Source organism: Daldinia loculata (assembly GCF_022478755.1).
Source record: "Daldinia loculata strain CBS 113971 unplaced genomic scaffold F4817scaffold_33, whole genome shotgun sequence".
Taxonomy (NCBI): domain Eukaryota; kingdom Fungi; phylum Ascomycota; class Sordariomycetes; order Xylariales; family Hypoxylaceae; genus Daldinia; species Daldinia loculata.
This window is the reverse complement of record NW_026054887.1, coordinates 250647-276643: the sequence shown is the minus strand read 5'-3', so window position 1 is coordinate 276643 and position 25997 is coordinate 250647. Positions and strand designations below refer to the sequence as shown.

General features: G+C 48.9%; 10 protein-coding genes across 10 annotated transcripts; 4 read left to right on the top strand and 6 right to left on the bottom strand.

Annotated features, from left to right (window-relative positions):
* Nucleotides 1-83: 83 nt before the first annotated feature.
* Nucleotides 84-1967, bottom strand: F4817DRAFT_359580 (putative o-acetylhomoserine sulfhydrylase; the record flags this gene model as incomplete). The annotated part of the gene is made up of 7 exons (XM_049306182.1): nucleotides 84-295; nucleotides 374-530; nucleotides 638-1083; nucleotides 1147-1416; nucleotides 1486-1543; nucleotides 1604-1865; nucleotides 1933-1967. The coding sequence occupies 7 exons, from the start codon at nucleotides 1965-1967 to the stop codon at nucleotides 84-86; spliced, it is 1440 nt and encodes a 479-aa protein (XP_049157913.1).
* Nucleotides 1968-2418: 451 nt separating this feature from the next.
* On the bottom strand, nucleotides 2419-4621 carry F4817DRAFT_341466 (carbon-nitrogen hydrolase). The gene is made up of 8 exons (XM_049303757.1): nucleotides 4245-4621; nucleotides 4117-4187; nucleotides 3870-4063; nucleotides 3715-3815; nucleotides 3611-3664; nucleotides 3228-3546; nucleotides 3122-3165; nucleotides 2419-3056 (listed from the first exon to the last, which is right to left on the bottom strand). The coding sequence occupies exons 1-8, from the start codon at nucleotides 4379-4381 to the stop codon at nucleotides 3005-3007; spliced, it is 972 nt and encodes a 323-aa protein (XP_049157912.1). The 5' UTR covers nucleotides 4382-4621; the 3' UTR covers nucleotides 2419-3004.
* Nucleotides 4622-4779: 158 nt separating this feature from the next.
* On the top strand, nucleotides 4780-6737 carry F4817DRAFT_153062 (homoserine O-acetyltransferase). The gene is made up of 3 exons (XM_049298008.1): nucleotides 4780-5056; nucleotides 5107-5491; nucleotides 5568-6737. Exons 1-3 carry the CDS (start codon nucleotides 5047-5049, stop codon nucleotides 6529-6531), a joined length of 1359 nt encoding a protein of 452 aa, XP_049157911.1. The 5' UTR covers nucleotides 4780-5046; the 3' UTR covers nucleotides 6532-6737.
* A 1372-nt stretch (nucleotides 6738-8109) lies between these two features.
* F4817DRAFT_317117 (aspartate kinase) lies at nucleotides 8110-10090 on the top strand (the record flags this gene model as incomplete). The annotated part of the gene is made up of 6 exons (XM_049300767.1): nucleotides 8110-8505; nucleotides 8562-8657; nucleotides 8728-8902; nucleotides 8955-9178; nucleotides 9231-9771; nucleotides 9834-10090. The coding sequence occupies 6 exons, from the start codon at nucleotides 8110-8112 to the stop codon at nucleotides 10088-10090; spliced, it is 1689 nt and encodes a 562-aa protein (XP_049157910.1).
* Nucleotides 10091-10572: 482 nt separating this feature from the next.
* On the top strand, nucleotides 10573-12224 carry F4817DRAFT_341451 (short chain dehydrogenase family protein). Its single transcript, XM_049303756.1, has 4 exons — nucleotides 10573-10848; nucleotides 10932-11122; nucleotides 11237-11569; nucleotides 11722-12224. The coding sequence occupies exons 1-4, from the start codon at nucleotides 10752-10754 to the stop codon at nucleotides 12049-12051; spliced, it is 951 nt and encodes a 316-aa protein (XP_049157909.1). The 5' UTR covers nucleotides 10573-10751; the 3' UTR covers nucleotides 12052-12224.
* A 580-nt stretch (nucleotides 12225-12804) lies between these two features.
* F4817DRAFT_341449 (uncharacterized protein) lies at nucleotides 12805-13913 on the bottom strand. Its single transcript, XM_049303755.1, has 2 exons — nucleotides 13610-13913; nucleotides 12805-13448 (listed from the first exon to the last, which is right to left on the bottom strand). The coding sequence occupies exons 1-2, from the start codon at nucleotides 13658-13660 to the stop codon at nucleotides 12894-12896; spliced, it is 606 nt and encodes a 201-aa protein (XP_049157908.1). The 5' UTR covers nucleotides 13661-13913; the 3' UTR covers nucleotides 12805-12893.
* A 1344-nt stretch (nucleotides 13914-15257) lies between these two features.
* F4817DRAFT_341448 (SIN1-domain-containing protein) lies at nucleotides 15258-18474 on the bottom strand. The gene is made up of 3 exons (XM_049303754.1): nucleotides 18256-18474; nucleotides 15899-18182; nucleotides 15258-15840 (listed from the first exon to the last, which is right to left on the bottom strand). Exons 1-3 carry the CDS (start codon nucleotides 18276-18278, stop codon nucleotides 15718-15720), a joined length of 2430 nt encoding a protein of 809 aa, XP_049157907.1. The 5' UTR covers nucleotides 18279-18474; the 3' UTR covers nucleotides 15258-15717.
* A 157-nt stretch (nucleotides 18475-18631) lies between these two features.
* On the bottom strand, nucleotides 18632-21149 carry F4817DRAFT_341446 (S-adenosyl-L-methionine-dependent methyltransferase). The gene is made up of 4 exons (XM_049303753.1): nucleotides 20226-21149; nucleotides 19642-20164; nucleotides 19451-19500; nucleotides 18632-19370 (listed from the first exon to the last, which is right to left on the bottom strand). Exons 1-4 carry the CDS (start codon nucleotides 20469-20471, stop codon nucleotides 18849-18851), a joined length of 1341 nt encoding a protein of 446 aa, XP_049157906.1. The 5' UTR covers nucleotides 20472-21149; the 3' UTR covers nucleotides 18632-18848.
* Nucleotides 21150-21825: 676 nt separating this feature from the next.
* On the top strand, nucleotides 21826-23324 carry F4817DRAFT_341445 (mitotic checkpoint regulator, MAD2B-interacting-domain-containing protein). Its single transcript, XM_049303752.1, has one exon. The coding sequence runs from the start codon at nucleotides 21878-21880 to the stop codon at nucleotides 23078-23080; it is 1203 nt and encodes a 400-aa protein (XP_049157905.1). The 5' UTR covers nucleotides 21826-21877; the 3' UTR covers nucleotides 23081-23324.
* On the bottom strand, nucleotides 23310-25376 carry F4817DRAFT_152964 (uncharacterized protein). The gene has a single exon (XM_049298004.1). It carries the CDS (start codon nucleotides 25157-25159, stop codon nucleotides 23540-23542), a length of 1620 nt encoding a protein of 539 aa, XP_049157904.1. The 5' UTR covers nucleotides 25160-25376; the 3' UTR covers nucleotides 23310-23539.
* Between the last annotated feature and the right edge of the window lie 621 nt (nucleotides 25377-25997).

Sequence of the window (25997 nt, the reverse complement as noted above, 5' to 3'; positions counted from 1 at the left end):
TGCCGCCCGAAACTCTTGCGCCGCCTGGTATCGATGCCCTGTATCTAGCCGAGAGTCCTCACTTTTCTGTACGATGCAATTACTCAAGATTCTATGGTTCCATCCGTACCGGGCCGCGGCGCACCCGTAGCTAGCTTGCCCATGAATCCTCCACTAACGAGGTTCATGGCCGTCTGGAACGGATCTATGCCGCTCTTGTTTGCCTTCTCAAGGCCAGCAGCCTTGAATGCTTGCTCGAAATCGCGCCTGATGTCTTCGAAGTCCTCAATACCTAGACTGACACGCAGAAGGTCGGCTATCCATCGAATTTTTGAGTCAGCAATCGTTTCTTAAATTAGGTACGGAGAAAGGGTGGGAATTAGGGCACACATACGCGTCACACCACCCTTGATCTTCTCATCATCGGGCATCTGCTGGTGTGTAGTCACCCAAGGGTGAATAATGAGGGTCTTGCAGTCTCCAACGTTGGCTAAATGGCTAGCCATCTTGAGATTGTCAACCACGGCACGGACTTGCTCAACTTGTCCAGCCTGTAGCTAACGTTAGTTGATAATACATATAGTTGATAATACATAATTAGGTACTCAACATGTCTCACGTCTTGAGGTTACACAAATAAAGGGGTGAAAGTACGTACCACACCGAAAGTCAGGACGCCACCTGCTCCCTTCGGCATAACCTTCTGTGCCAATTCATAGTCAGGATGCGACTTCAGGCCCGGGTATAACACCCAGTTGACACAAGGGTGGTTTTCGAGCCATTCTGCAAGCTTCTGTGTGTTTTCAACAGTTCTCTGACCTCGAAGCGGGAGCGTTTCTAGTCCCTGAAGGAATAGCCAGGCATTGAAGGGGCTCATGCAAGGGCCAAGATCACGCATGCTGTCCATTCGCACTTTAGCTGACAATGCCTTCTTTCCGTACGTCTCCCAGAATCGCATGCCGTGATAACCCTCCGCGGGCTCTGTGAAGCCAGGGAACTTTCCCGATGCACTCCAGTCGAAGTGTCCGCCATCGATCACGATACCGCCCATGCTTGTTCCGTGGCCACCGATCCATTTCGTAGCGGAGTGTGTAACGATGTCAGCTAAAAAGTTGTGTCAGCTTACAAATTTAGTTCAAACAAGTCATATGTGTGCGGTCTACACACCTCCAAGCTTGATAGGCTGGCATAGATATCCGCCCATACCAAAAGTGTTGTCGACAACCAAGGGGATACCATGCTTGTGGGCCACGGCGGCAAGTGCTGCAATGTCCGGAACGCTATGTTTCGGGTTGCTGATTGTCTCGATGTAAATGGCTCGCGTGTTCTCGTCGACTGCTTCGTCAAATTTTGCGGGGTCGTTTCCGACCACCCATTTGACGTTAATCTTAAACTTGCTCAAATACACACGGAATTGGTTGAAACTGCCACCGTATACTATGGTGATGAAGCACTTAGGTTAGTATGTTTAGTCAGCAGCCAAATTTCTTGTAATTTGAGACTTACGCCAACTAGTACTGATGAAGTTGTGGCCGGGTTCACAGCATTGGGTCAAGGCCATAAACTAAGATTACCTATTAGCATAGGGAAGTGATGACTGCATATTCGATACAATGTAACTCACCTGCGCTGCGTGACCAGATGCGGTAGCCACTGCTCCCACACCACCCTCTAGCATGGCCATTCGGTTCTCAAAAACCGTGTTGGTGGGATTGCCCATACGCGTATAGACATATCCGTCTCGAGACCAGGCGAACTTGCTTGCTCCATCAGCAGCGTCAGAGAAGTTGTACGCAGCAGTCTGGTAAAGGGGCACAGCTCTTGCGCCGTTGATCGGATCAGGCTCCTGTCCGCCATGCACAGCAATTGTGTCGAAGCTAGGCTCCCTAATTTTTTTTTATATTGTCAGAGGTGTGTTTTCCTTTTTTTCGTCGAGAGTTTATAGAAACATACCAGTCCAGGTTGCTAATTGATCCCGGAGGAGACATCTTGAAGTCGAATGAAACACTATTGTTAGGATAGGATATCTAAAGAGGATATTTTTGAAAGTGCTGAGAAGGCTGATGTATTCGTAGGTTTCGTCTTATACAGAGAGGTTCTCGGCTTTAAATGTATAGACGTTGAAGAAGGTGCAAGGCGTTCGAATTGTAAACGATTACATACTTACCTTGGGTAGGTAGGTATGTACAGAAGTAACGCCCCTCAACCTGCAGCTTCCTCTCGAGCTAGAGGTACCTACGTCAGATAAGGTAAGTACTTGCCTCCATACATACCCGGCTGCCGTTGGTTATTTCCAGACTGCAATGCAACACCAGCAAAGCCCGAAGCTTCCTTAGTCGTCGTATGTATGATAGGAAGACCCACTACTCCCAGGGTCCCTGTGCCCGTGGAGAAGGTCTCATGCATTACACATTATACATAACCTAAACCATACATTATACAATCCCAGACAATCCCAGACAATCCCAGACAATCCCATACTATGCCTAATGGCGATACGCGATTCCCGATACGCGATTCGTACCTATACACAGGTAGCCTGGGTACATGATGTCAGGGACGGCGTCCCCCGCACATTCATGTCATGCGTGTTAACAGCCGCCGAAGAAAAGAAAAACCTGTGTGATTGCTGACCGCCGCCACTGACACCATAGATACTACTACAGATGCCAGGGACGACCCGAGCTTTCGGTCCCCATTGTGCTTGGGACACTGAGACACCGAGGAGCCTCAAAATCCCGCGCCACCCGGCCATTGGACAAGTTCCACGTGCTTGGAAATCCTTCAATGGAGATAGGTTACACATGTGAAGGCGAGCAATCATTCTCGAAGGAGTCACCATAGCGGGTCGTTCTGTGGATACAAACCAGGTTTTTTCTATTCATGGTTGTGCTCTACGTACGATCTATGTAGATGAAAGTCCAGACTCGGATCCTCGAATATGCACCCTATCCAGCTACGTGTCTCCTATATCGATCAAACGGCGTTATCCCAGGTTTTCTACTGCCCAGTCCGTTTCTTTGCTTTATTTGGTAAAGCTCACATTTGTCCCTGGCTTGGTATTCACTGTCAACGTGCTGTGATGCGTTAGCTGCCACGTCTTATTTGACTTATGGAGTTCTAGCCTTGGCCGAAGACTTACAACACGTCTGGGCGAGCATAGCTACCAACCGGATCGAAGTCAAACTGAACATAGATTGTTAGAGCGTTGGGACGAGACGACAATCGGGTTTAAGACGTTTACTTACTCTTGACTCCGTTACTTCCGACATTTTCAAATCGGCATAGATGATCTCTTCTTTGTCCCATACCGGCTCGGTTATAGGAACTCCCAGAGGTCCTACAATGAAGGACCCTCCGTGATTAACAATATCGTCAGGCTCCCACTGTGAGCCATCTGGCTTCCTGTCATGATGCTCAGGGGTAAATGGTGGGTAGTCCTTCGGAAAATCCGAAACCTTAACCATTGAATTTACCGAGACAACGAAGCAGCGTCCTTCTTTAGCAATATGCTGCATTGATGCGATCCAGGATGGTAGATCATCCGCGTTGGGTGCTATGTAGATTCTGTTGGAAGATTGGTTAGCAACTTCGACCATTTTCTTCCTAACTAGTGGGAATATTTTCTTACTCGACTCCTTGCTGGTAGAGAGCCATCCGCGCTGCGGGCATGTAGTTCTCCCAGCTAAGACTCCATTAGCAACTCAAAGTCCATTTCGAGGCATATAATCTCACCATATCAAGGTGCCAATTTTGCCAATGTCAGTTTGTACGACTCCAAGGCCATCTCCTGCACCTCGTCCCCACACCAGGCGCTCTGCAGCCGTGGGTATCAACTTATTTGCGTTTAGTTTCCGTAGAAGATTTTACGAAGGCTCGGTTGCACTCACTTTGCGATGCTTCAACAATACCGATCCATCTCGACCAACTAATAAGGCCGTACAGTACAGAGTGCCCCCGTCTTTCTCAATGATGCCGACTTGAATATAGACCTGGTGGGACTTGGCTGCCTTCGAGATGGTATCAACTGCCGGGGAAGGCACGGCAACAGCTGAATCATAGTACTTCGCATACCATTCTCTTCCTACTTGAGGTCAATCCTGAAAATTACTCTCCTATCGTAAAAAATCTTCTTACCACGCGGCTCTCGAGCACCAATCGTAGCATCAAACGCATATCTCCATGGATACGCGGACAAGAATGCCTCACTGCATAACCACTGTTAGTAACTCATACTGTTGGTTGAGTATGCATTGCCTGCTTACGGAAACACGATAAGGTCTGCCCCGGCTCCAGCCGCCTCACCGACTATTCTAGTTAGTTTTTCTAGACTCTTTTCGAGGTCGAAGGAGATGGGCGCCGCCTGAACGGCAGCCACTTTCACAGCCCGAGCCGTAGCCATGTTTTCCGGACTAATGTGTAAGTCAAAGCAGTCGTATGCTTATCAGAATAGGAGTCAGGAAGATCCCTAGCGTTATGTGATTCGGGGTTCTCCTTATCGGAGCTAAGGGGCAATGAGATTTAGGTTCTAGTACTGATACCTAAATAGGGCGGTAGGTGCCGGATCGACGGTGTCAGTCGATTCCTGCCCCTTGGTCCGCGATACCAATTTAAGACATCGTGACAGCCCATGGTGGTGTTTGGTCAATGGGGGAAAATCGTAGATTGTGGAGCCGAGGCACAGTATGCAGTACGACGGCGCATACTACTCTGCAGCACGACGCAGATCCCGAAGTACCAAATCCCGGTTCGCTAGGCGGTAGGCCGAATACCGGATCAAGATACGTATTTTTTTACATTTCCGTCTAGAAGATCACCCTTGGATCTTCCATTGCAACGATCTTTGTGGGGGGTCGCATATGGCGTATGCAGTTTGCTGCCCAGCTATTCGGGACTTTGTTAACCGGATGTACGCGGAACCATGTACTACTATAGCCATACATAGCTACGGATGTGGCGCTAGGATCGTCTCTCTATTGCTCAAAGTTGCTCAAAGCTGCCCAGCTTGTCTTCGTTGCTGAATCTATCTTGCTAAACTACAAACAAACTTTACAAGTTTACATCAACATGGCAACTCGTAAGTGGACCTCTTCCAGCTATCTTAGAAGGCATTCTCACGCATCACAGTCCTGGATCATGATCCAAACCCCCAGAACTTCTACGCAGGCCTCATTCAGGGGCAGAAGTTCGCCGTTATATCAGAGCTCACACTCGACTCGGGCGAGATATTAGAGTCTTGTCCGATCGCCTACAAGACATGGGGTCGACTCAACGACACCGCGGACAATGTCTTGGTGATCTGCCATGCTCTCACTGGTAGCAGCGATGTCAGTGATTGGTGGAGCCCGCTTCTTGGGCGCGGCAAGGCGTTTGATCCAGCGCACTTCTTTATCTTTTGCGCGAACGTTCTCGGATCACCCTATGGTAGTGCATCGCCGCTCACCATCAACCCTCAGACGGGAAGGAGATATGCCAGCGAATTCCCGCAAACGACGGTCCGTGACGATGTGCGGTAAGCTAAACACCTATTATCATGAGCATGACTATATTGTTCCTGTTGAGTGCTAATGCAATTTCTACGCGGGTAGGGCACACAAGTTCGTTCTCGACGCCTTGGGCGTTCGCTCAGTAGCAGCTGTAATAGGGGGTTCGATGGGCGGAATGACAACTCTTGAATGGCCCCTTTGCACCACCCCTGGCTATGTTAAGAGTATTATCCCGATCGCGACTGCAGCAGACCACAGCGCCTGGGGCATTTCATGGGCTGAGGCGCAGCGCCAGTGCATCTACTCAGACCCTAAATTCGACGACGGGTACTATGAGCCAATTCCCGAGGGCCAGCCATCGGCAGGTTTGGCCGCGGCGCGTATGGTGGCTATGCTCACCTACCGTTCATCCATGAGCTTCGACTCCCGGTTCGGCCGCAAGCTACAGCGGCAGAAGCCGAGGCCCGTACAAGAGCCGCCCCTAGACCTCCCACGAACAGACGTCCCTGTCGCGACTACGGGGGCGGTACCGACATCCGCTAAGGAGCGCTCGGAGCGGAAAAGCTGGACCGCAAGACGGGACCCCTCATTTTCCGCTCAGGGGTACCTACACTATCAGGGGCAAAAGTTTATCCAGCGTTTCGACGCCAACTGCTATTTACACATCACCAACAAAATGGACGCGCACGACGTAACGGTAGATAGAGCGCCCGTCGGTGAAGATTCTTCTCCTATCGATGGCGATAGCGCCTTGCTCTCTGTGCTGTCCGTAGTACCGCCCGGTGCCCTAGTAGTCAGTGTCGAGACAGATGCGCTATTCCTGCCTGAGCAGCAAGAACGGCTAGCGGCCTGCCTTTCCAATGCTACACTTGCGATGCTCAAGTCCTCGGACGGCCACGACGGATTCCTACTCGAATTTGAACAGCTCGGGACGTTAATTCTAGGAAAGCTTACGAGGGACTTTCCGCATTTTTACAAGTCTACCTACGACGACGCTGGCTTTTCCGGAGAACACACTGCACAACCTGGCGGTGCCAGTTTGACTGGCGAGGTGGAGGCTTGGTAGAGTGGCTTGGAAATTGGCCTTGTACAGTGTCTTTACTGTGTTATTGTATATCAAGCGTGTTTTATTATAGGCTCCGGGGGGTTTTCGGGAGTTGGCTGCTTGTTAAGGTGTCATTATTCCAGCACTTACTACATACAGCTGAAATGTCTTTTTTTATTAGTGATCTAGTAACACCACATAAATGGGTCGATGATGATGCTACTAAGAAACGGAATGGCTACAGAAGTCTCAGCCATTTCTTACGCGCTATAATACGAAGTTTTCTTAAGCTGACGAAGAGCATGCCGATATTTTCAAGTGAGCGGTCTATGGAATGGCGGCGTCAGGGGCAAAATTCTGTGCAACATTTCACAAGACGGGCTAAGGGATGAAATCCTTTTAACTCAAGACCTCGGAAGCCTCTCTCCCTTACTACGGAGTAAAGTAAGCTCCGCGAGTAAGGGACGCGAGTAAGACGGTTGATGCAGTAGATTCCAAATGATGACATCCCCCCGCGGGGCAAATAAGGTGCTTAGAATAGTCTACGTTGCAACGAGACGTGAAGGAAACTGACCGACTGGAGGAGGCTGTAATGTAGGTCTCTCGGATACAACGAGACTGGGTGGCAATAGTTCCGGCGGTTCCCGGCCGTATACGACTATAGCCCAGCATCCACCTATTTCCCATCTCGTGATGGCGAGGGAGCGAGCGAGCAAGCAAACAGGCAAAACAAAGCCCCCTTTAGAAACCCAAGACCTTCGCTTCCCCGGCCGATTCAGGAAATAATGAAGTCCAAGACCAGCCGCCGTAGGGGTTCAAACACCGCGGCCCACGTGATGGGCCGAAACGAGTAAAGTCCGGGGAAAAGGGGGCGCCGCTTTGGGAAAGGAGGATCTGCTCGGTGCATACTTATCACGCATGACACCTATCATAAATGCCGGCCGGGATTTGGGAGTGCATCTGGCTGTCTCCATTATGGTCTCCCCCCTTTCCCCAGTATTTGCGGCTAGGTGATGCGTTGTATCTGTAGGTAGGTACGTATGTGGCAGGGCATCGTACATGGTATTGCATTTCCCAGAAGCCAACCCTACCTTGGTGTTAAGACGTTTCCGTCCGGGTATTCAAAATCCTGATTTTCCTTAGCTTGGTATTTTTTTTGCTTTTCCCTGGTATTCCGACGCCGTGTGATTATGGAGTTGTGGTCGGCCCACGCCGACCCGTCTCGTTATTTTTCCTTCCATGTATAGCCCTCCTTTCGACGTTGTTCGGCAACGTATCCCGATAAACGCAACCCCGTGGATCTGTGGTTGGCTTGAATCTGTGAATTTGGCTCCGCTGGCATTTCACGGCCACCCCTCCTTCCAATTTGAGCCATATATGGCTTTTGTGCTGACACCTATAGAGGCAGTTGGCAAGAGAGCATAAAAACGAATGTTAGCCAGGGTGGATAGCTTCAAATTGGGTCAAGATAACACAATACAAACCACTTTCTTAGATTTCCCATTCTCGCTCCGCCTATCTCTATTCTCTATCTTCAAATTCCATAGAGACGATCGTATAAGCGCCATAGCAATCCTTACCATCATCATCATCATCACCATGGTGGCTGCGACGGGAACTAAGTCCTGGTTGGTCCAGAAGTATGGCGGTACTAGCCTGGGAAAGCTGTTAGATACGATATGCTGCAAAATTATTCCCCAATACAGCACGGAGCACAATCTCATTGTTGTCTGCTCTGCCCTCTCCGGAACCCTCAAAGCTAGCGGGACGACAAGTTTGCTGCTTCAATGCATAACATACGCCGAGCAGGGCTTCGATGCTCAGAAACAGCTAGTCGACCTGGTAGACTTGATTAAGGACAACCATCTGAGTGTGCTAAGAGCATTTATGAACTCTCCGGCACGAATGGCTATCCATTCGCAGGTTTACGAAGAGACGGTTTCCGGTATTCAGAATGAATGCGAGGGCCTCAAGAGGTTTCTGCTTGCCGCCCAGGTAAGCTTCGCTGGGTGGAAATGTCATTATGACTGAAGCTGACTTACCGGACTCAGATTGTCGGAGAGTTATCGGCACGGTCGAAAGATCGCGTCATCTCCCTTGGTGAAAAGCTGTCGTGCATGATTGTCGCGGCTTGTCTGACGAACAATGTACGTTCCTCTCAAGCTAGGAGACCGATCAAAATCGATTTAGTCAGTGAGCTAACAAGACTTGACCTAGGGCACACCGGCGAAAGCAGTATTTCTAGATAATATCATATCGTCCGCTTTTGGCAGCTCCATCCACGACCAGGTGGCTGCGTTCGAAAGGCTCGGCCCCAAGCTTTATCAGGCATTGGCCAGCCAAATAGCCGGACGAATTCGAGAGTGTGGAAGCGCAATACCTATCGTAACAGGTAAGACCCTATAAATAATGTGACTCTGTAAGAATATATGCTAAGATTATAGGCTTTTTTGGTATAATGCCAGACTCGTTGCTTCAAACAGTAGGAAGGGGATACTCGGACCTCTGCGCAGCTATGTGCGCGGTAGCAGTAGGAGCAGAAGAGTTGCAGATTTGGAAGGAAGTCGACGGTATATTCACGGCAGATCCAAGAAAGGTGCCCTCAGCACGGCTCCTGTCAACAGTAACAGCCGAAGAAGCGACGGAACTGACATACTATGGAAGCGAGGTCAGTCTATATACTCTAACATAAGACGAAAGTAGGCTAATTCAACTCACAGGTTATCCACCCATTAACAATGGATCAAATTCGGGACGCTGGCATACCGTTACGCCTCAAAAACGTGTTTAAACCCTCCGGAAATGGCACCATCATATATCCATCCATGGACAGTTCAGCCCCTAATAGTCCAGCCAGCGCATCGTCTGATAGCTCAGAGAACTCTTCCCGAGTAATCACGCCTTTATCGAGTTTTATGCTAGAGAACGGCTACCACGGAGCTCAGCAAGAGCGCAGGAAACCCACCGCAGTCACGGTTAAGGATGATATACTCCTTATCAACGTTGTCTGCAACCGGAATACCAAGTCGCAGGGGTTTTTGACGCAGGTGTTCGACCGTCTCGAGAGGAATAAGATCCCCGTAGATCTGGTAGCCACGAGCGAAAGGCATGTCAGCCTTGCGGTCCAGTCCCCAGGTGATGCCACTGCATTATTGAGACTTAGGGAGGAGCTCGAGCGATTTGGTCAAGTTGCCATCACCTCGCACATGTCCATCGTGACGGTGGTCGGCCACAAAATGCGCAACATGGTCGGCGTGTCTAGTAAGTTATTAACGAACCCTGATTTCAGAGGATAGGAATTAGAGATTGCTAACGCATCTTAGACGAGATCCTATCGGCGTTGGCTTCGGCGCAGATCGGTATCTACCTAATAAGCCAAGGCGCGAGCAAAGTCAACATATCCCTCGTCGTGGACGCAGACAACGCCCTCGCGGCGATGAACGCGATACACAGCGAAGTGCTCAAGATCCCGACGCACAGGGAACAGGAAAACCGGTTCATCCCAGGTAAGACGAGTTTGATCCTCCGGGATCCCCGGCACGAGCTGCCCCTTAAGTACGGAGCTAATACGATCGAGTAGGACCGTGGCTATATTAAGTCGCTCACTGGAGCAGCAGGCACCCGCGGTAGAACAGAGATGGGGACTACTACATATGTATCACTAGATGATAGACAGACATTACGAGGCCTGGGAGTGGACAAGTTTTGGTGCGTCCCGGCTCTCGGTTGTATAGATCAGGAGGGGACCGCTTACGAGGCGTTTGATTAGGTAGAAATGAGGTTTGGGGAATTGTTTGGGGGGGAATCGGGGATACGAGTGACGACGGAGAAGGAGAAAAAGAATACCCCTATTTGAACATATGTATGAGCCTTCGAGTATATAGCCCTTAATTGCATCTGGCTCTTCGCTTTTGTCTATATTATGCTTTATTACGTACCCCGTTTGGCTTGCATATAGAATTGAGCTATATTGAATTAAGCAGAGAGTATGCTATCCGGTGGGTCTACTTACTAAACCAAACCTCGGCTGCTCCCGTAGACCCACTATATATATTCATCATACTTAGTTTGTATAAGTCAAGTATCAACGATTACTGATCGGTTCGAGTATACTTACCTATATACCTCGGGTCACTTAGACATTAGAAACCAGAATAATATGTAGTACGGACCCTTTCATTCCTCCGTGTAATGACCAATTCAGTAACCTGTTAGACGTTAAACGGGTTGCTTAGCTGGCAATGGCAGACACCAAAGGAAACGTTGCGCTCGTAGTCGGTGCGTCAAGAGGGATAGGAAGACAAATCGCCGTAGACCTGGCGAAGAACGGATATTCTGGTAAGCTAGTCTCTACAAGCCATCTGAGATATAGTTTATAAACGACCGCAGTCCTAATCATATATATGCATGTGTCCTCTTAGTCGTCATCGCAGCTAAATCAACAAGTGACGCCCAGAGCGCCGTCCCCTTCCCGCCGGATCCCAACTCTCCACAGTCTACTATCAGTACTGTTGAGCGGGAGATCCGCGAAGCGGGCGGCCAAGCGACAGCCATACCGGTGGATGTCCGGGACTTTGCCAGCGTGCAGAAGCTCGTGGATAGGACTATCGAGGTTAGTAACCTAGCGCTTTAACTCCATCCTATCCCATTACTCCTTTCCCTTCATTCATCTACTACCTACCTATCTTACAACAAGTCCACTAACAGCCAATACCCAACCCCCTAGACCTACGGCCGCCTCGACGTCCTGGTCTACAACTCAGGCGCAATATGGTGGGCCTCCGTCGACGACACGCCCATGAAGCGGTTCCAGCTGATGCAGCGCGTGAACCCGGAGGGTCTCTACGGGACCATCCAAGCCAGCCTGCCGCACCTCAAGCGGCACCGGCGCGGACGCATCGTCGTCGTCAGCCCGCCGATCTACAGCCGCTTTTTCCGGGGGAAGACGGCGTATGCCATGGGAAAAGTGGGCATGAGCGTGCTGACGAAGGGGCTCGCGATGGATTTCGAGAGGCAGGGGTTGCGGGAGATGGCGGTTACTAGTCTTTGGCCGGCTGCTGTACGTATTTCTCTTTTTCTATATTTTCTCCGTTTCTTATCCCTATCTCCTATCCCCTTAGATCAGCCAAGCATAATATTATCTATATAAGAGTACTTGTGCGAGTGAGTGAGTGAGTGAGTAACTTACCTATCCACCACCCCCCTTCCCAGGCCATCGAATCCGCCGCCACCGTCAAAACAACCAGCGCCAACCCCTCCGAAGCGCGAGACCTGCGCCGCGCAACCATATTCTCAGACGCCGTGCTCGCCATCCTACGCGCGCCCGCCCCCAGCGTAAACGGCCAGCTCGAGCTCGACGAGGACTTCCTGCGCAGCGAAGTAGGTGGGCGGATCACTGACTTCTCCAAGTATGCCGTTGTTCCTGGCTCGGAGCCTCGACGCATCATGCCGGCTGTGCTACCGGACTTGACGGTCGCGGAGCAGGACGATGAGGGCAAGAGGATGGATAGTGCTGCGGAGAGGGCAAAGGCAAAATTGTAAGGTTGTGAGCTGGGGCCGAGATGTTTTAGGGGCTTGGGTTTTTTTTTAATACAATATTTTTTTATTGAGGGTGGTTACGATATATACCTAAGTAGATATGCGTATAAACTACATTATCGGATGATAAATTAAAAATTATAACAGAAGAAATAGCTATTGCTTTTATGTTGCGAAGCTGTGGTAGCCTCCGAAGGTTATTCTACCGAGACTTATCATTAGTGAAGCAATTACATGTATGAAAGCAACACTCGTTGCTATTATTTAGTTCTACGTCGAAACACGGCGCAAGATTTATCAAATGAGGTCTTGTGATAAGTAGAAGTATAACTACCATGAGAGAGTCATACTAAGGCTACTGTTATTAGAGTAGAAAATGGTGCCAGTATGAATTATGGTGCCAAAAAGTCGTATTTGCATCTTTGCAAAAGCAACACTAGTTAGAGAGCTATGATCACAAGTGCAACGTATGTAATAGGAAAACACATCAACAAAGTTCAGTTGCCAGTCATAATATTAAGCAGCTATTGCTTGAGTAACATGTTTCTGTCCTATGAGAAACTCTCAGAGTCAATGCTTGCGAACCTTTTCTGCCAAATCGGAAAAACTTCCCCCTGTACCAGTTCGTAATAAAGGTGAGAGTATGCAAATGCAACTTAATAGGCCCTAGAATACATCTCCATTGATCATTAATCCTGCTTCATCATCATCCATGCATGCAAAAGCAATACCACCAGTATGGTTGTGTATCCACAGAAATGAATCGAACGCGTGAGATCGTAAGAACATTTTTGCTCCGTTGCGAAAGTATCCCTATCCCCTATCAAGCAGCCTTTTCTCTCCCCTTAGATGTAGTTGATTAGCGCCATGAGCATTGCTCCACCGAGAATACCGCTCATGCCTAGGGTACCAATGGGCAGAGAAGCAGCAGCCGAGGTGGGAGGGGCGCTCTCAGAGGGGCTAGGAGTAGGCTGAGTGCTCGAGTGAGAGTGAGACTCGCTGGTGGCCACGCTAGTGGTGTGAGAGGAATGGGTCTCGGTGGTGCTGCCACTGCTAGTGACGTAGGGTGCGGTGTTGGTAGTCTCAGTGACAGAAGCAGTGGTGCTGCCGGTTCCAGTCTCAATGGTTCCAGTCTCGGTTGACTCAGTGGTCGATAGAGAGAGAGTCTCGGTGGCAGAGCCGATGACCGGGGTGGTGGTCTCAGAACCGGTCACGTAGGAAGAGGGAGTAGCAGTCACGAGGACAGTAGACGGGGTGTCCGTGGGGTAGCCGGGGTAACCACCACTGGGAGTGTAGGCCTCGCCAGTAGTGTCAGTAGCGGGGACCGTCTTGGTGACCGTGACACCCTCGCAGGTGCAGGAAGACTCTTCCTTCTTGACAACCTCAACGTTGGATGTAGCCTATTAGGGATAACAAGGTTAGCCGCCAGAAAAGAAAGTTAAGTATGTTAATAGTTAGGCAGCGCAGAGGGGAGCGAGGGTAGATAGCAAGTCAAACGCTTGAGTGGAAGAGATGTAAAGGGTAGATTAGGCAACAGTTAAAAGTAGGAAATATAACTCACCATGCCAGTAGCGATCATGGCCATGGTAACGAGGACCTTAGAGAACTGCATCTTGGCGACTTGATCTAGTGTACTCGAAGAATGTTGTAGAGGATGTTTGGGTTTGTGAACTGTGGCGAGTTGTAAGAAATAGGAATGATCTAATAGTCCTGAAGATCGACGAAGAATATTTGTCTAGGACGTCGAAGGTGTAAGGAAACGGTTGAGAGTTTAGATGATGGACGCGAAGAAGAAAAGGTGGAAGAGAAGAAAAAAAAATAGAGAGGGATGGCTTGACGTGTTTGTAGTACCTCGTACCTTGGATCAATGTCGGGAAGGTGGGTGAATTTGTAGAAAGAGGGAAGGAAGGAAGGGTTGTGGGTGATTCACAGCAGAGATACGTTTATATCTGGTTAGGTAGTTGCGTCTCGACAGTGATTTTGGAAGGCACGAAGCAACCAAGGTACTTAAACCCGAACAGGAAGTGGATATTTGATTTTTAGTGAATAGTAACCTAAGGTAATAGGTACATGCAACTAGGTAATTTATAAAGAATCTGATGTAGCTAATCTAGATCGATTCATCCCACTTCCATGGTTGCCGTAAGGAAGGTATCTTGAATCAGCATGTGTACCTCCTATACATCCATATATGTATCTCCCCCCCCTTTTTCCTATCTGATTCTTCTGATCTTGAAGTTCTGTTAATAATATTTCCTGCCACCACCCGCTTTCCCGCAGATCAAGTGTTGCCTCATCTAATTTATCCGTTTGCTACCCGCCTAGTAGATATACTTGATTTCTAGTGCTATCACCCAGTCACACGCTTGATTGGCATACCTTGACTTGTTCATGTACTACATATCGTCTACTAAGCCATCGTCTCATATTGCTGGCTACCTATCATCTACTTGCGACATGTAGAATGACAGTTAACCGTTCCCCAAGAATTCCTTCTCCGGCAACGAATTTCGACAATCTAACTAGCAAATCCCTGCTCCTTAAATAGGATGTCTTACCACAAGTAATCAATTTCAGTTAGGAGGTAGTTCATCGTCCGCTGGTCCAATCTTACTTCTGGTCCAACTTGAAGTACAACCCTACAAACCGGGCCGATGCAGTGTACAAATCTACTTAACTTGATACATCTCCTGTAGTCTCGATATCCAGCTTACGAGATGAGCTGACTACGAGGCAACTTGAAATTCTTCAGCCCTGTCGTGATATGTGACTGAACATCTATATTATATATAAACACTGCATGAATTTCGCATACAATTTAGTGATAGCCTTATTCCTCAACTCTGGATCCTCATCCTAGGGGGTACAGTTCTTGTAGAGTGGACCTGTTACGAACATGTCTAAAACAGAGACCTTATGGACTGGTAGTTGGCAAACTGACGCGCCTATGAATTAAGTCAGGGGCTGCAAGAGATGCATATCGCCAGGGCGATAGTAGGATACTTCATAACCTAGGACGCTAGATAATGGATCAATATACAGATACAAGGCGTTAATTCACTAGCTCGATAATAATTATCGTTTATATATAGGTAGTTACAATTTTTAACACTATGTAGTTTTAACTAGGATTGTTACCAAAATCAGCGCGGATTCCGGCTGGGATTCCGAAAAAGCCTAGGATAATCACGTACGAGCAAGGGGAACTGCATCGAACAGATTACATGATTTCTTTGCCTACCTAAGTAGGCTAGGTACCTATTCTAAGAATCTAGCTTGGTAAAGAAGCATGCTATTCCTACAGGGCTAGGAAGATCCAGGAGCACATGTTGATGGTTAAATATGTGCTCAGCAAGATGAAAGATTTCATTGCTGTTCTTCAAGTCTGTGTATTGTGTGACGAGCAGTCCGCCACAGACTACTTAGCCTTAGACCCCTTAGACTAACATGGGCCAGAGCTCCACGGAGCTAGAATAGAGTTACAAATAGTTGGTGCATAGGTAATGGACGGTATCTTGTCAAGACATATATCCAATATACTGGAAGAGACAGATATGCTCTTGAATCACCACGAGCTCAACTTAAAAACTTACCGGCAGAGCCACTTGCTCTGGCTACCTAGGTAGGCTTGGATGTCCGGACTCGAGGCATTTCCCCCTAAGGCATTTCCTAAATGTCCCTGTTATAGGGAGAAATTCCCTTCTTAAGTTCACGTACGATCTCTGCTGCCTCTTGAGCACTCCTGGCTTCGAAATCATACCTCTTGCTCTCTGTGGCTTTGTATACGAGGAGCTAGTCCGAGTTTTAGCATCTACACCATGCGTATGAATAGGGGATCACATTGACTTACTTTAAAATTGGTCGGATGGCGACGTGAAACACTGCATCCGACCACGTTGCTGAAGTGAACCGTTGTGGTCTTTCCTCCTTCACGTATTGCCTTCCCTCCGGATGATGGTTGTATGTATACGTACTCGCCATCGATCACGAGGATCCGCTCGTTCATACCAACAAATCTCATCGTCTGTTTGCGCCAAACCGTGTATTTCTTGTACTTGACGTCACCGCTGCCGGCTTCGTCTTGCATTATGTTCTCTTGGGCAAGAGGGTGTGGCGTCATGAGCTTCTTTTTTCCCTTCAGGGGTTGCTCGTTCCATACATGCGGCTTAGGAGAAGGACTGCTAGGGGATCCAATCGTTAGCGGACCATCTGTTGCAAATCGACGACGATGAAGTTCCAGGTCCTCAACATTGCCGATGGATGAAACAGTACGGTCTACGAGAACTACAGCTCCAGAGTCGGGGAGTTTGAGCACGTGAGTGTTCTTATCCAGTTGCCTCTTACGGCAAACTAGATCAAGAACTTCAGCAAGATACATATCCGTAGTAACATCAAGGGTTACCATTTGCCCCGGAGCGATATTGGATGATAGAATGTGCACTTTTAGGAGCTTATGTTGTCCTCTACTCGTAGCCGGGGCGGAGGCTTGAGGCGGCGGCTTATCAGCTAGGGGCGTGTCCACCCGGTAGGTTGTAGTAATAATGGGATTCGACCGAGGATGCGTTGCCGCTAGAGGGGAAACCTGTGGCTGAGGCGTACTTTTTGGGGTTGCTTCTTCGTTATTCACGGCCTCTGCTACATCTTGTTGTTCGTACTGTGGTGTTTGGGCTTGATTATCCGCGAAGCCGGCCTCTGAAGCTTGCACTAGGGCAAATTCATCATAGGCTTTGGAAGCCGATCGCGATCTCGCTGCTCTATTGTTTGCCGTAGTGAACGAATTCACAGGCTTTTTACGATCTAATGGCTCGAAATCGTCGTCAACCTCGCCACCTTCTTCGACCATTCGTAAAGTCCACCAATTCACGTTCAGCTTATCGGCAGGAACTGGAGGTTGGAGCTTTTCAGCATGATACCTCCATAGACTCAGGCCAATTAACTCGGCAACGGTCACTGGTCTGAATGTTCCATCCGCCTCCTGGATATTGCGTCTTATAGGGACTTCAAAAGGTGTCTCTGGATCTTCGGAGAACGGGGCATAGATTCGTATCCTAAGAGGATCAGGGTCTCCTTGGCCTGACAGGGATGCGAACGCATCAAAAGGCATAGCTGGCTTCTTATTTTTCGCCTTGAAGGCATCTGAGAGAAGGCTACGAGGTGGAGCCATGCTTAGAGGCCTAATAGTACTCATAGGTCGAGGGGGTGGAAGAGCTTGAAGCACCTGTGGCTGCGCTGGTGGCGCTGGCTTCCTGATTGTAGACTGTCGTAGTAGTTGTTTCGGCACGTTGCCGACCACCTGTTGGCCGGGAGAGGTACCAACTGCTGGGTTCTCAACTGTATCCAGGATAGAAGTTGAATCAACACTCTCGACAAACGCCGAGGAAGTGTCCGACATATCAGAGTTCTCATCTTCTTCGGCAAGCAGGTCACTTTCATGATGTCTGATGCCTTGACTAGATTCTAGGGTAGTTCTAGAGTGTGATCTTGTTGCCCTCGTTCTTGCGGCTTCCTTATTTTTGTGATAACCCGAAGCATCAAACTCGTTGTCGGACGAGATCTCGCTACTGGTGACGGTATCCCGCCGCGGCCGTTCCTTGACGGTCTCCAAAGTAGGCTGCGATCCTCGTCGAGGTACCGGGGCAGTACGTGGAGATGACATATTAGTGGCTTGACGCAGATTGGACGATTGGATAGGCGAGGATCCAGCTCGACTTCGGAGGGGCATCTTTGCAAATCTTATCTGCTGTGCAGCCCTCTGATCCGTATCGTCGTCACTCTCGTCGCTCAGGTCACTACTGTCATCTTCCTCCATTTGCTCTCGGCGCCTTTCCCTGCGTCGCTTGAGAGCGCTTCCCGGTCCTAATGTATCTCCGCCACCGGTCAGCATGCCCCCTTCTTCGGCCTCATCCTCGAGCGTCAAGCCTGTAGATCTCGGGGCAGCCTGGAAGTATTCAGAGGCAATAGCAGTAGGTATCGGGGGCGAGTGGGTTCGCTTGATATGTGATGGGTTTGATCGCCAGCCAGCGGCTTTGAAAGGAGCAGTGTTAAGGAAACTATCGTTGATCGTAATGAGGCGCTCGCCAACGCCATCAGCAATTTCGCTAAGGTAGCTGGTCCGTAATTGGTATGACACCAAACTAATGGAAGACTCAATGTCAGCATATTCATTTATTATATTTTATTATATTATAAGGAGGGGCTATAACCTACTCTTCAACTTGTATCAACGACATCCTGAATAGTAGACCAGCTTACTTGACGAGAAGAAACCAATTGTATTCATTCTCGTGAGGCGATAATCATGCCAGGTTTAAAATACCTGGTATGAAGCAAAATTGAGGTGCGTGTCTGCGACACAATTGGCGCAATTGTAAACCGATAGTCTTTGTTATAAGTTCGGGAACGAGAGTTGAGTAGCTCCTACAGGTGTGTTATCGGATGGTTATCAGGGGGTTATCGGGGTATTAGGGGTATTGGCATTGGTACTGCGAAAATGGCTCGTGCACTGCTGCTCAGTCTGTTAGTTGTTAGTGCGCCTGCCAACTCCAACTTTAGTGCTATACACATGTACTAATGTAAAGTTACACAGCTGCCAACAAAAACTTACATGTAGGTTGTGATACGCGAACAATTCTACTATACTAGAGGTATAAATCACTATTATGACCATGTTTTAAACCCATACCCTAAGTAATTCAGAAAGACTCATCAATATATGCCTATAATATACATGCTATTTATGTACTGATGGGATTATAGACATAGCTAATCGCAAGCCATCAATCGTGGATAATTAAACCAGTCTATCCACGCCACACGAACTCGACCACAGAAATAAAGGTCAAAGGATTAGCGTTGACGTGAGCCAGCTCAAATCGCTCATCAGCATCGCGGAAAATCTTAGCCCATGCGTCAACAGGACGCTCCCTTGCATTGAAAAGCGCCATTATTCTTAGATCGGAAGCCGTGCCCATATTTTGGATCGAGCGTGCCAAGGCTGGTCCTTCGGTCTCGCCCTGGTTACCAATATACTCGATGAGGACCAAACGAGCGCCCGGCTTTAAGGCAGGGATCATAGCTCGTAACATCTTGACTGCCTCGTGATCCGGCCAGTCGTGGAGGATCAGCTTGATTATATAGATGTCTGCCTGGACAGGTTGCGGCTGGAAGAAGTCATGTGCTACGAACGATACACGGTCTTTCAAGTCTTTAAGGACATTGGCCTCGAATACCGGCTGCACTTGCGGCAAGTCCTGCACTGTAATGGTGAGCTCAGGGAATTTTTGCGCCAGCGCGAAAGCATCATGCCCAGCAGAGCCCCCGACCTAGTTAATATTAGCCACATTTCTAATTAATTGCACATTTCGTGATATACATAATATAATAAGGGATGATAAGAACTTACATCAACCACTGATGCCTTTCCTACGGCTTTCCAATCATAAGCGTCGAGCACTATGATGTTGAAATTAGTGAATGCTAGCTAACTCGCTGGCTACCGAAGAGATCTTAGGTTGCAATGCCAGTATCATGGGCTTGCGTCTCGAAGAGGCTTTTGGGCTTTGATAAAAACCAAATAATGGATAACAGACTTACAGACTCCTTCGAGATGGAAGATCTCTTTTATATAGGCCATGAATGAGACAAAATCTCTCTGCCGCCAGCCCTTGTTCTCTCCTTCGCCGTCGTTCTCAAGCAGATCCCAAGAAGTTTTGTGCTTTCCGAGTTTCCCTCCGCTATATAGTAAGGCAAATGATGTCTCGTCCATGCCCTGGGTTAAAGCCGGCTTCCCACGGCTATATTTTCTCAATGCTTCAGGCATGACCATCATCGGTGCACTTGCGACGTCTAGGACTGAGGAGACAAGTGCCTTTAGTCCAGCATTCCGTGCTAATGCTGCTGACCGAGAAGTATGACGAATGTTCGACGAGGTTTTACCAGGATCTGTTTCTTCGAAGATACGGAGAGTCACAGCATGCTGTAGAACTCGCCGAACGACATCCTCAGGAAGAGAAACGCGCCTGGCAATTTCGGGGTACGAGGCGGTACCGTCGAGGGGGACGGCAGACCAGAAGTCGAAATGGTTCAAGATATTGAGTGCTGCAGCATCGGGTATGCACTATACATGTTAGGATAAGGGGGGTTTGAAGGTGATTAGATGATAGGACAAGAATTCTCACGCTATGGACATAATTGTAAATACTCTCACTCGGACCCTGTGATAGATACCATAGATCTGATAGAGCATCCGCTAACAGTTGACGAGTTACGAATATTTCAGGCGACAAGCTACTGTAGCTAGTTGGACTATCCGCCGCAAAGGTCGGCTGTTGGATATTATTGTCCTTTAAGTAGCGCGTAAACGTCTCCGAGAGTTCCGTAATCTTTGCCGCAAGGCTGTTTAGTGTTGGTTGCGAATCTGCCATTGTATGAATTGATCACCCGCGCTCTATTCTCAGTCCCGAACACCAAAAGGAAGACGATTAATAAAAACAGAAGCATGGCTGGGGCCTGGAAGCTAGGTCAGTTTTTATATTAACTAAATCCCAACCATGATTATCCAGGCCCTTCGTGAGTGAAGAGGTCCGCAGCCGGAGCTGTAAACTAAAAAAGATGTCTTGGTATTCGGTCTTGGTATTCGGTCGAAAGCTTCCACTTTCATATAAAGGATAAGTGACATGTGAGCCGATTGACTAGATAATGATAATCTTATCAATCTAATCAATCTCATCAAAGGAGAGGCCCGGTAGGTACGTGGAGCACCCCCGTTCCAGCCAAGCCACTAGAATTACGCGCAAACGTAAAAATATGTTGATCTTGAATGGTGAATTTCGGGAAGTGTCGTCGAGATCATCCACTTATAGTGATTTGAAGTTCCAATTACGTATAATATGTCGCTCATCTCCACTTACTCACCCACATACCTGCCTAAGGTAGCTAGGTAGGCATCTGACGTGACTATACAGATCGATCTGGAAGCTCTCCGAGATGGCTCATGCAATTTTGGTTTGCTGAATTTACTCTCGATGTTTGCTGTCATGGTAAGAGATAGCTAGCCCTGATTGCTCTTGAAACTAAGAAGCTAAGGGATACAATGCCGTCATTGGCTAAGTCCTATACGTATAGTATAAAAATTGAATTATATTCTAGCTGAGGTACTACGAGGAATCATTAGCATTATTTGCCTTGGGTGTGATATGGAACAGATTCCTACGACTGTAAGTGGGATATGAACTGCAAACAATAATTACAATTACCGGGCTCTTCAAACACTAGGTATACTGCGGGTAAATTCGTATTCTCGCCAAGCTTTCGACTATAACCATAAGTAAATTTCTCCAACTCGTAGTTCCATTATTCGACTATTAGAGGTCTAGTTCATTAGGAAACTCGGTGGGACTGGATAAGCGGATGCTGAAAAGAACCTCGTATTTCATAAGTTTGTCTAGTCTCTAGTACTACTAGCTAGTTAGTACTAATAAAGAAAAGAAAAATATTAACAAGAGTAACGTAGGATATGCGTTCAGTTAGATTCCACTTCATGAAGGGAGAAGGAACAGAAAATCCCAAGGCTCTGAAACAGAGATGAAGTTGAACAAATCTGACTTTAGGTACTTAGCCTCTGTGTGACGAAATACATGTACCTCTATACATACCTAAGTACCATGTACCTTACTTATATAAGCACATGGCGCACGATCCACCGAAATAGCCACACTCCACACTGCATATGCCTTATGACGCCACATTAACCTTAGCTTTTAGATACTACTAGATTGAAACTACATCATCAGATTCTACACCTTGCCAACTCCTACTTCATTACGTGAAAATGGGACTCGTCGACTATTCAGATTCCGAATCCGACTCCGAACCCGTCGCCAAGCCCGTGCCCCCCTCACAATCGGTGACGGCTCCAGCAGCAGGCGGCAAGAAACCCTTCCAGAAAGTAGTCGACCGAGCGAAACCAGGCAAGATCCTCGTCAACCTCCCGCAAGGCTCATCTAGTCGCGACAAGAGCAAACCTGCAGATGGAGATAATGAGCCACCCCCCAAACGCGCAAAGGTTACAGGTAGAGGGGGCGCGTTCAGCAGCTTCAACTCGTTCCTCCCGCCTCCAAAGAACGTCGGGAAGCCTGTGGCGTCGAGTAGTAGTAGTGGGAAACCGGCGCCAAGGCCTGGTATCAACTTGAAAACGGGCGCTACCCCTGGTTTCAGTAGGGAGGTGGATGAGAATGAAGAAGGAGGTTCAGACGGGACATCAAAAAGGGGCGAAGATGCAGAATCTACGGCAAAGCAGCCATCTATACCCGCGGAACAGAAGCCAGCAGACGAGGTCAAACTAGTCGGCAAACCATTAATGTTTAAGCCGTTATCAGTATCGCGAAAACCAGGCAAGAAGAGCGCGACCAAATCATCAAAGACCGCCACTACTACATCTACACCGCCAGCTCCTCAGCCAAGCGCGGAATCACAGGCGCAGGAGAAAGACAAAGTGGAACCACCTCCGAAAAGGCAGAAAATATCACTCTTCTCAATATCCGACGACCCGGAGATAGAGGCAGTAGAGACCACCACATCCAGCACCGGCCCCTACGAACCCATGTTCAGCACCTCCACCTCCACAGCCGACGACTTCGCCGCATACGACGCGCAATTCGCAGCATCCCACAGCACATTACCACCACCCCAAGCCACCCCCTCCAGCGCCGACACCCTCGACTCCATAGCCGCAGACATGAACCTATCCGCCGCGGCGCGACGCGAGCTATTCGGGCGCGGCGGCGACCCGTCGTCCTCGTCGGGAAGCCGCGTGGTGCGCTTCGACACGGACCGCGAGTACGCGCACAACGAAGCGCTGCGCGCCGCGGGCCAGCTGCAGCCCACGTATAACCCCGTGCGCTCCATCGCTCCCGGGAAGCACAGCCTGCGGCAGCTCGTCACGCAGGTCCAGAGCCAGCGCGACGCGTTGGAAGAGAGCTTTGCGAAGGGGCATGGGAATCGGAAGGAGGCTAGCGCCAAGTACGGGTGGTGATGATGGTGATGATATATCTCTTGAGGCAAAAAAGGAGGGGAGAATATTTATGTTGGTTTTATGCGTATGTACATACATCCGGACAGGTGAGATCGAGAGTTTGGCAATGGAGAATGAAGGCGGCATTGTTTGAACTAATGGCAGAATACTACGGCATGGCATAGCATGGCATGGCATTGGCGTAAATCATAAATCGTTTTCCTCCGAGGTATTCATCAAATCAATATTTCATAACTAAAAAGAGAGATATCATGAGTTATTTCTTTATCCATCGTCATCATACCCAGTGAAGTAAGCCCCTATCCTAATTCCTGATACGAATATACACAACGCCGACAAACCGTTGGGCGGGTATCTACATTACGACGTACGTAGTTTATATAAACGCAGGTATATATATAAGGTATACCTAATATACGCAATCTCTGTCCACGGTATACAGCAAGTAGTATCCAATCGCTAACAAGTCTCCACCGCCGCCGTCTTCCCCTGCTGCCACCCATCCCCCTTAAACAAAAACCCCCACTCCCCGCGCGTCACCGGCGATATGTCCTCGTACCCGTTCGGCGTCAGCGGCCCCAGCCGCTGCGACTGCTGGCTCTCGCGCGGCGACAGCATCATCGAGTCGATCGAGGCGCCGTTCCAGAACGCTAAGCCCGGTGGTATTGGACGGGCCGTGCGGTCTCCCTCGTCTTCCTTTCCGTCGTTTTCTTCTCTATTTTCGTTTCCATCGTCGTCGTCGTTGTCGTCGTAGAGAAAGCTGTCGATTTTGATTTCGGCCTGCTTTGTGTCCCCTGTGCCATGTGGTTTGTCGGCTTCGCGCTTCTCTGCATCTACTACTATGGGTGGTGGTGCTTTTTGTGTCGCTACTTGGGGCACGAGTTTAGCCGTCGGCTTGAATATGCGTGTTGTTGTGGCGGTTGCTAGTTGCGTGTTTAGTTTCAGTATAGGTGTTGTCTGTGTTCTGGGTGGTGTCTTGGGCGGAGGCGGTGCGCCGAGTTTTATCACGGGTTTTGTCTCCCGCTCCCGTTCCTCGTGGGTCATTTCGAAGGCCCCGGTTCGGTCTAGGCCTCCATATGCTCGCCTGTACATACTCTCTACATCTTTCAACGCTCGCGAGTTTACCCCGAGCCAGTCGTAGCTCCGAAAGAGATCTGATTTCGATATGGGCCGTCCACCATTGGCAAGGACAAGGCGCCGTAATGCATCTACCGCATCTTCGAGACGTGTGCTGTCTAGTGTCTTGGTAGTGGGCGAGATAGGAGAGGGTAAAGTAGTAGTGCCGTATGTGAAGCGCGCATAGACGGCAAGGGCGGATTTAAAACTATATAGTCTGTCGAGACCAAGTAACGTTAGGCCTTCAGACGAGAATAACACCTCGTTTTGCAGCATACTTCTGCGAACAAGATCTTCATTTAGGCCGCATGCAGATGCAGTCGCTGCCGGAGGTAACCAGCTCGTGCCTATGCGAAACTTTCGCTCCGCTTTGAGGACGGTAGTCCGTAATGTCTTCTCGGCTTTAGGAGTGAGTAAGCTGGTGTGGATCAACCGAATGCCAAATTCGTTTGGTCCCTGTGTTAAGGAGGTCGTCGAGGAGGCTGTAAGGACACTAGATGGCGTCTGGGGTGTCATCGGCGTGCGGGGAAACGGTGTACTAGGTGTTGGGGGCACAACCCAACGACGAGGGCTAACAAGTAGCTCCGTCGGTGGAGGCGGGAATGACGGAGACGACACGGCTGTGCTGGGTAAAGAGTCTGATGTTGTAGATGATACGGTGGATGTCGAGTTTCCTGTGCCCCTTCGGACCAGCTGTCTCAGCCCTATGACAGGCGAAGCAAACCGTGGAGACATAATCCCCGGTGTAGGCGGAGGCGAAGTCGGCGTGGGACATGGTGGCATTATGCTCGGGAGTTGATATTCCTTCCGAACAACAACCAGGGTAATATGCAAGGCTTTCCTCGCAAGCCTCTTCGACGTATACTCTAGTGCTTCTGTCAAGTGAGAAGGTAGATTATAGGCATCGAGAATCGAGGGTCCTGCCTCTAAAGGCGAAGAGATGCGTTGCTTCGATAGCGACATAATGATCGATGAGAGGACTACTCAGTAAGAGGCAGCATAGACAATGTCCTTTAGTTGATAATAGAAGGAGGGCTGATCCGGATGTCTTGTTGTCCGGTAGCGAGGACTTGTACTTGGATCTAGAAGGATGACCTGCTAGATATAATAGGTAAATCTATCACAACGCTAACCTAGGGATCTTAAGATGAGATCCAAAATGGGAAATGAGTAAGGCCAGAAAGAAGAGGCCTTGCTACAGAATAATGGTGGATATAAAAAGAAGGGCGCTTCGAAACATGAAACGATGAAACTTCGAAACGATAGAAACAAAGAATGTCTGTTGCGAAGCCGAACCCCACGAGGTGTTCGTGGGGTTGGAAGAAAGGGGGGATTTAAGGAGCATTATTGTTATTATCATTTATTTCCCCGTCCATCCCTTGCTATACTTCATGGTTTCTATATCCGGCGGCCATGAAACTTAGCGTCAGGCTCACCTTGGCCACCGCCTTTGGCTGGTAGTGGTAGGTTAGCGGTTGGTGTGCCTCGTTTCAGGAGAGAGAGAAAGATATATGATTCGTTGATAGACGTAGCTAAGCTGTCACATGCAGCTATTGTTTAGATGCAGATACAACAAGTCAGGCGTAGGCAAGGTCCTCTTGTCTTCGAAGAGAGAACGAAGTGTTTACTTACACGTTATTAGTCCTAGGTAGTAGCCCTAGACTTGTCATGCATAGAGGTACATACATGGGTCTGTGGCCTTGTGGGTTTGTGAATTTATGTGTGATAGTGATTAGATGGTGTGCTGGGACCTGCAGCTCGCAACGACGAGATTTCCTCCACTCATCTTAGAGATATGAAA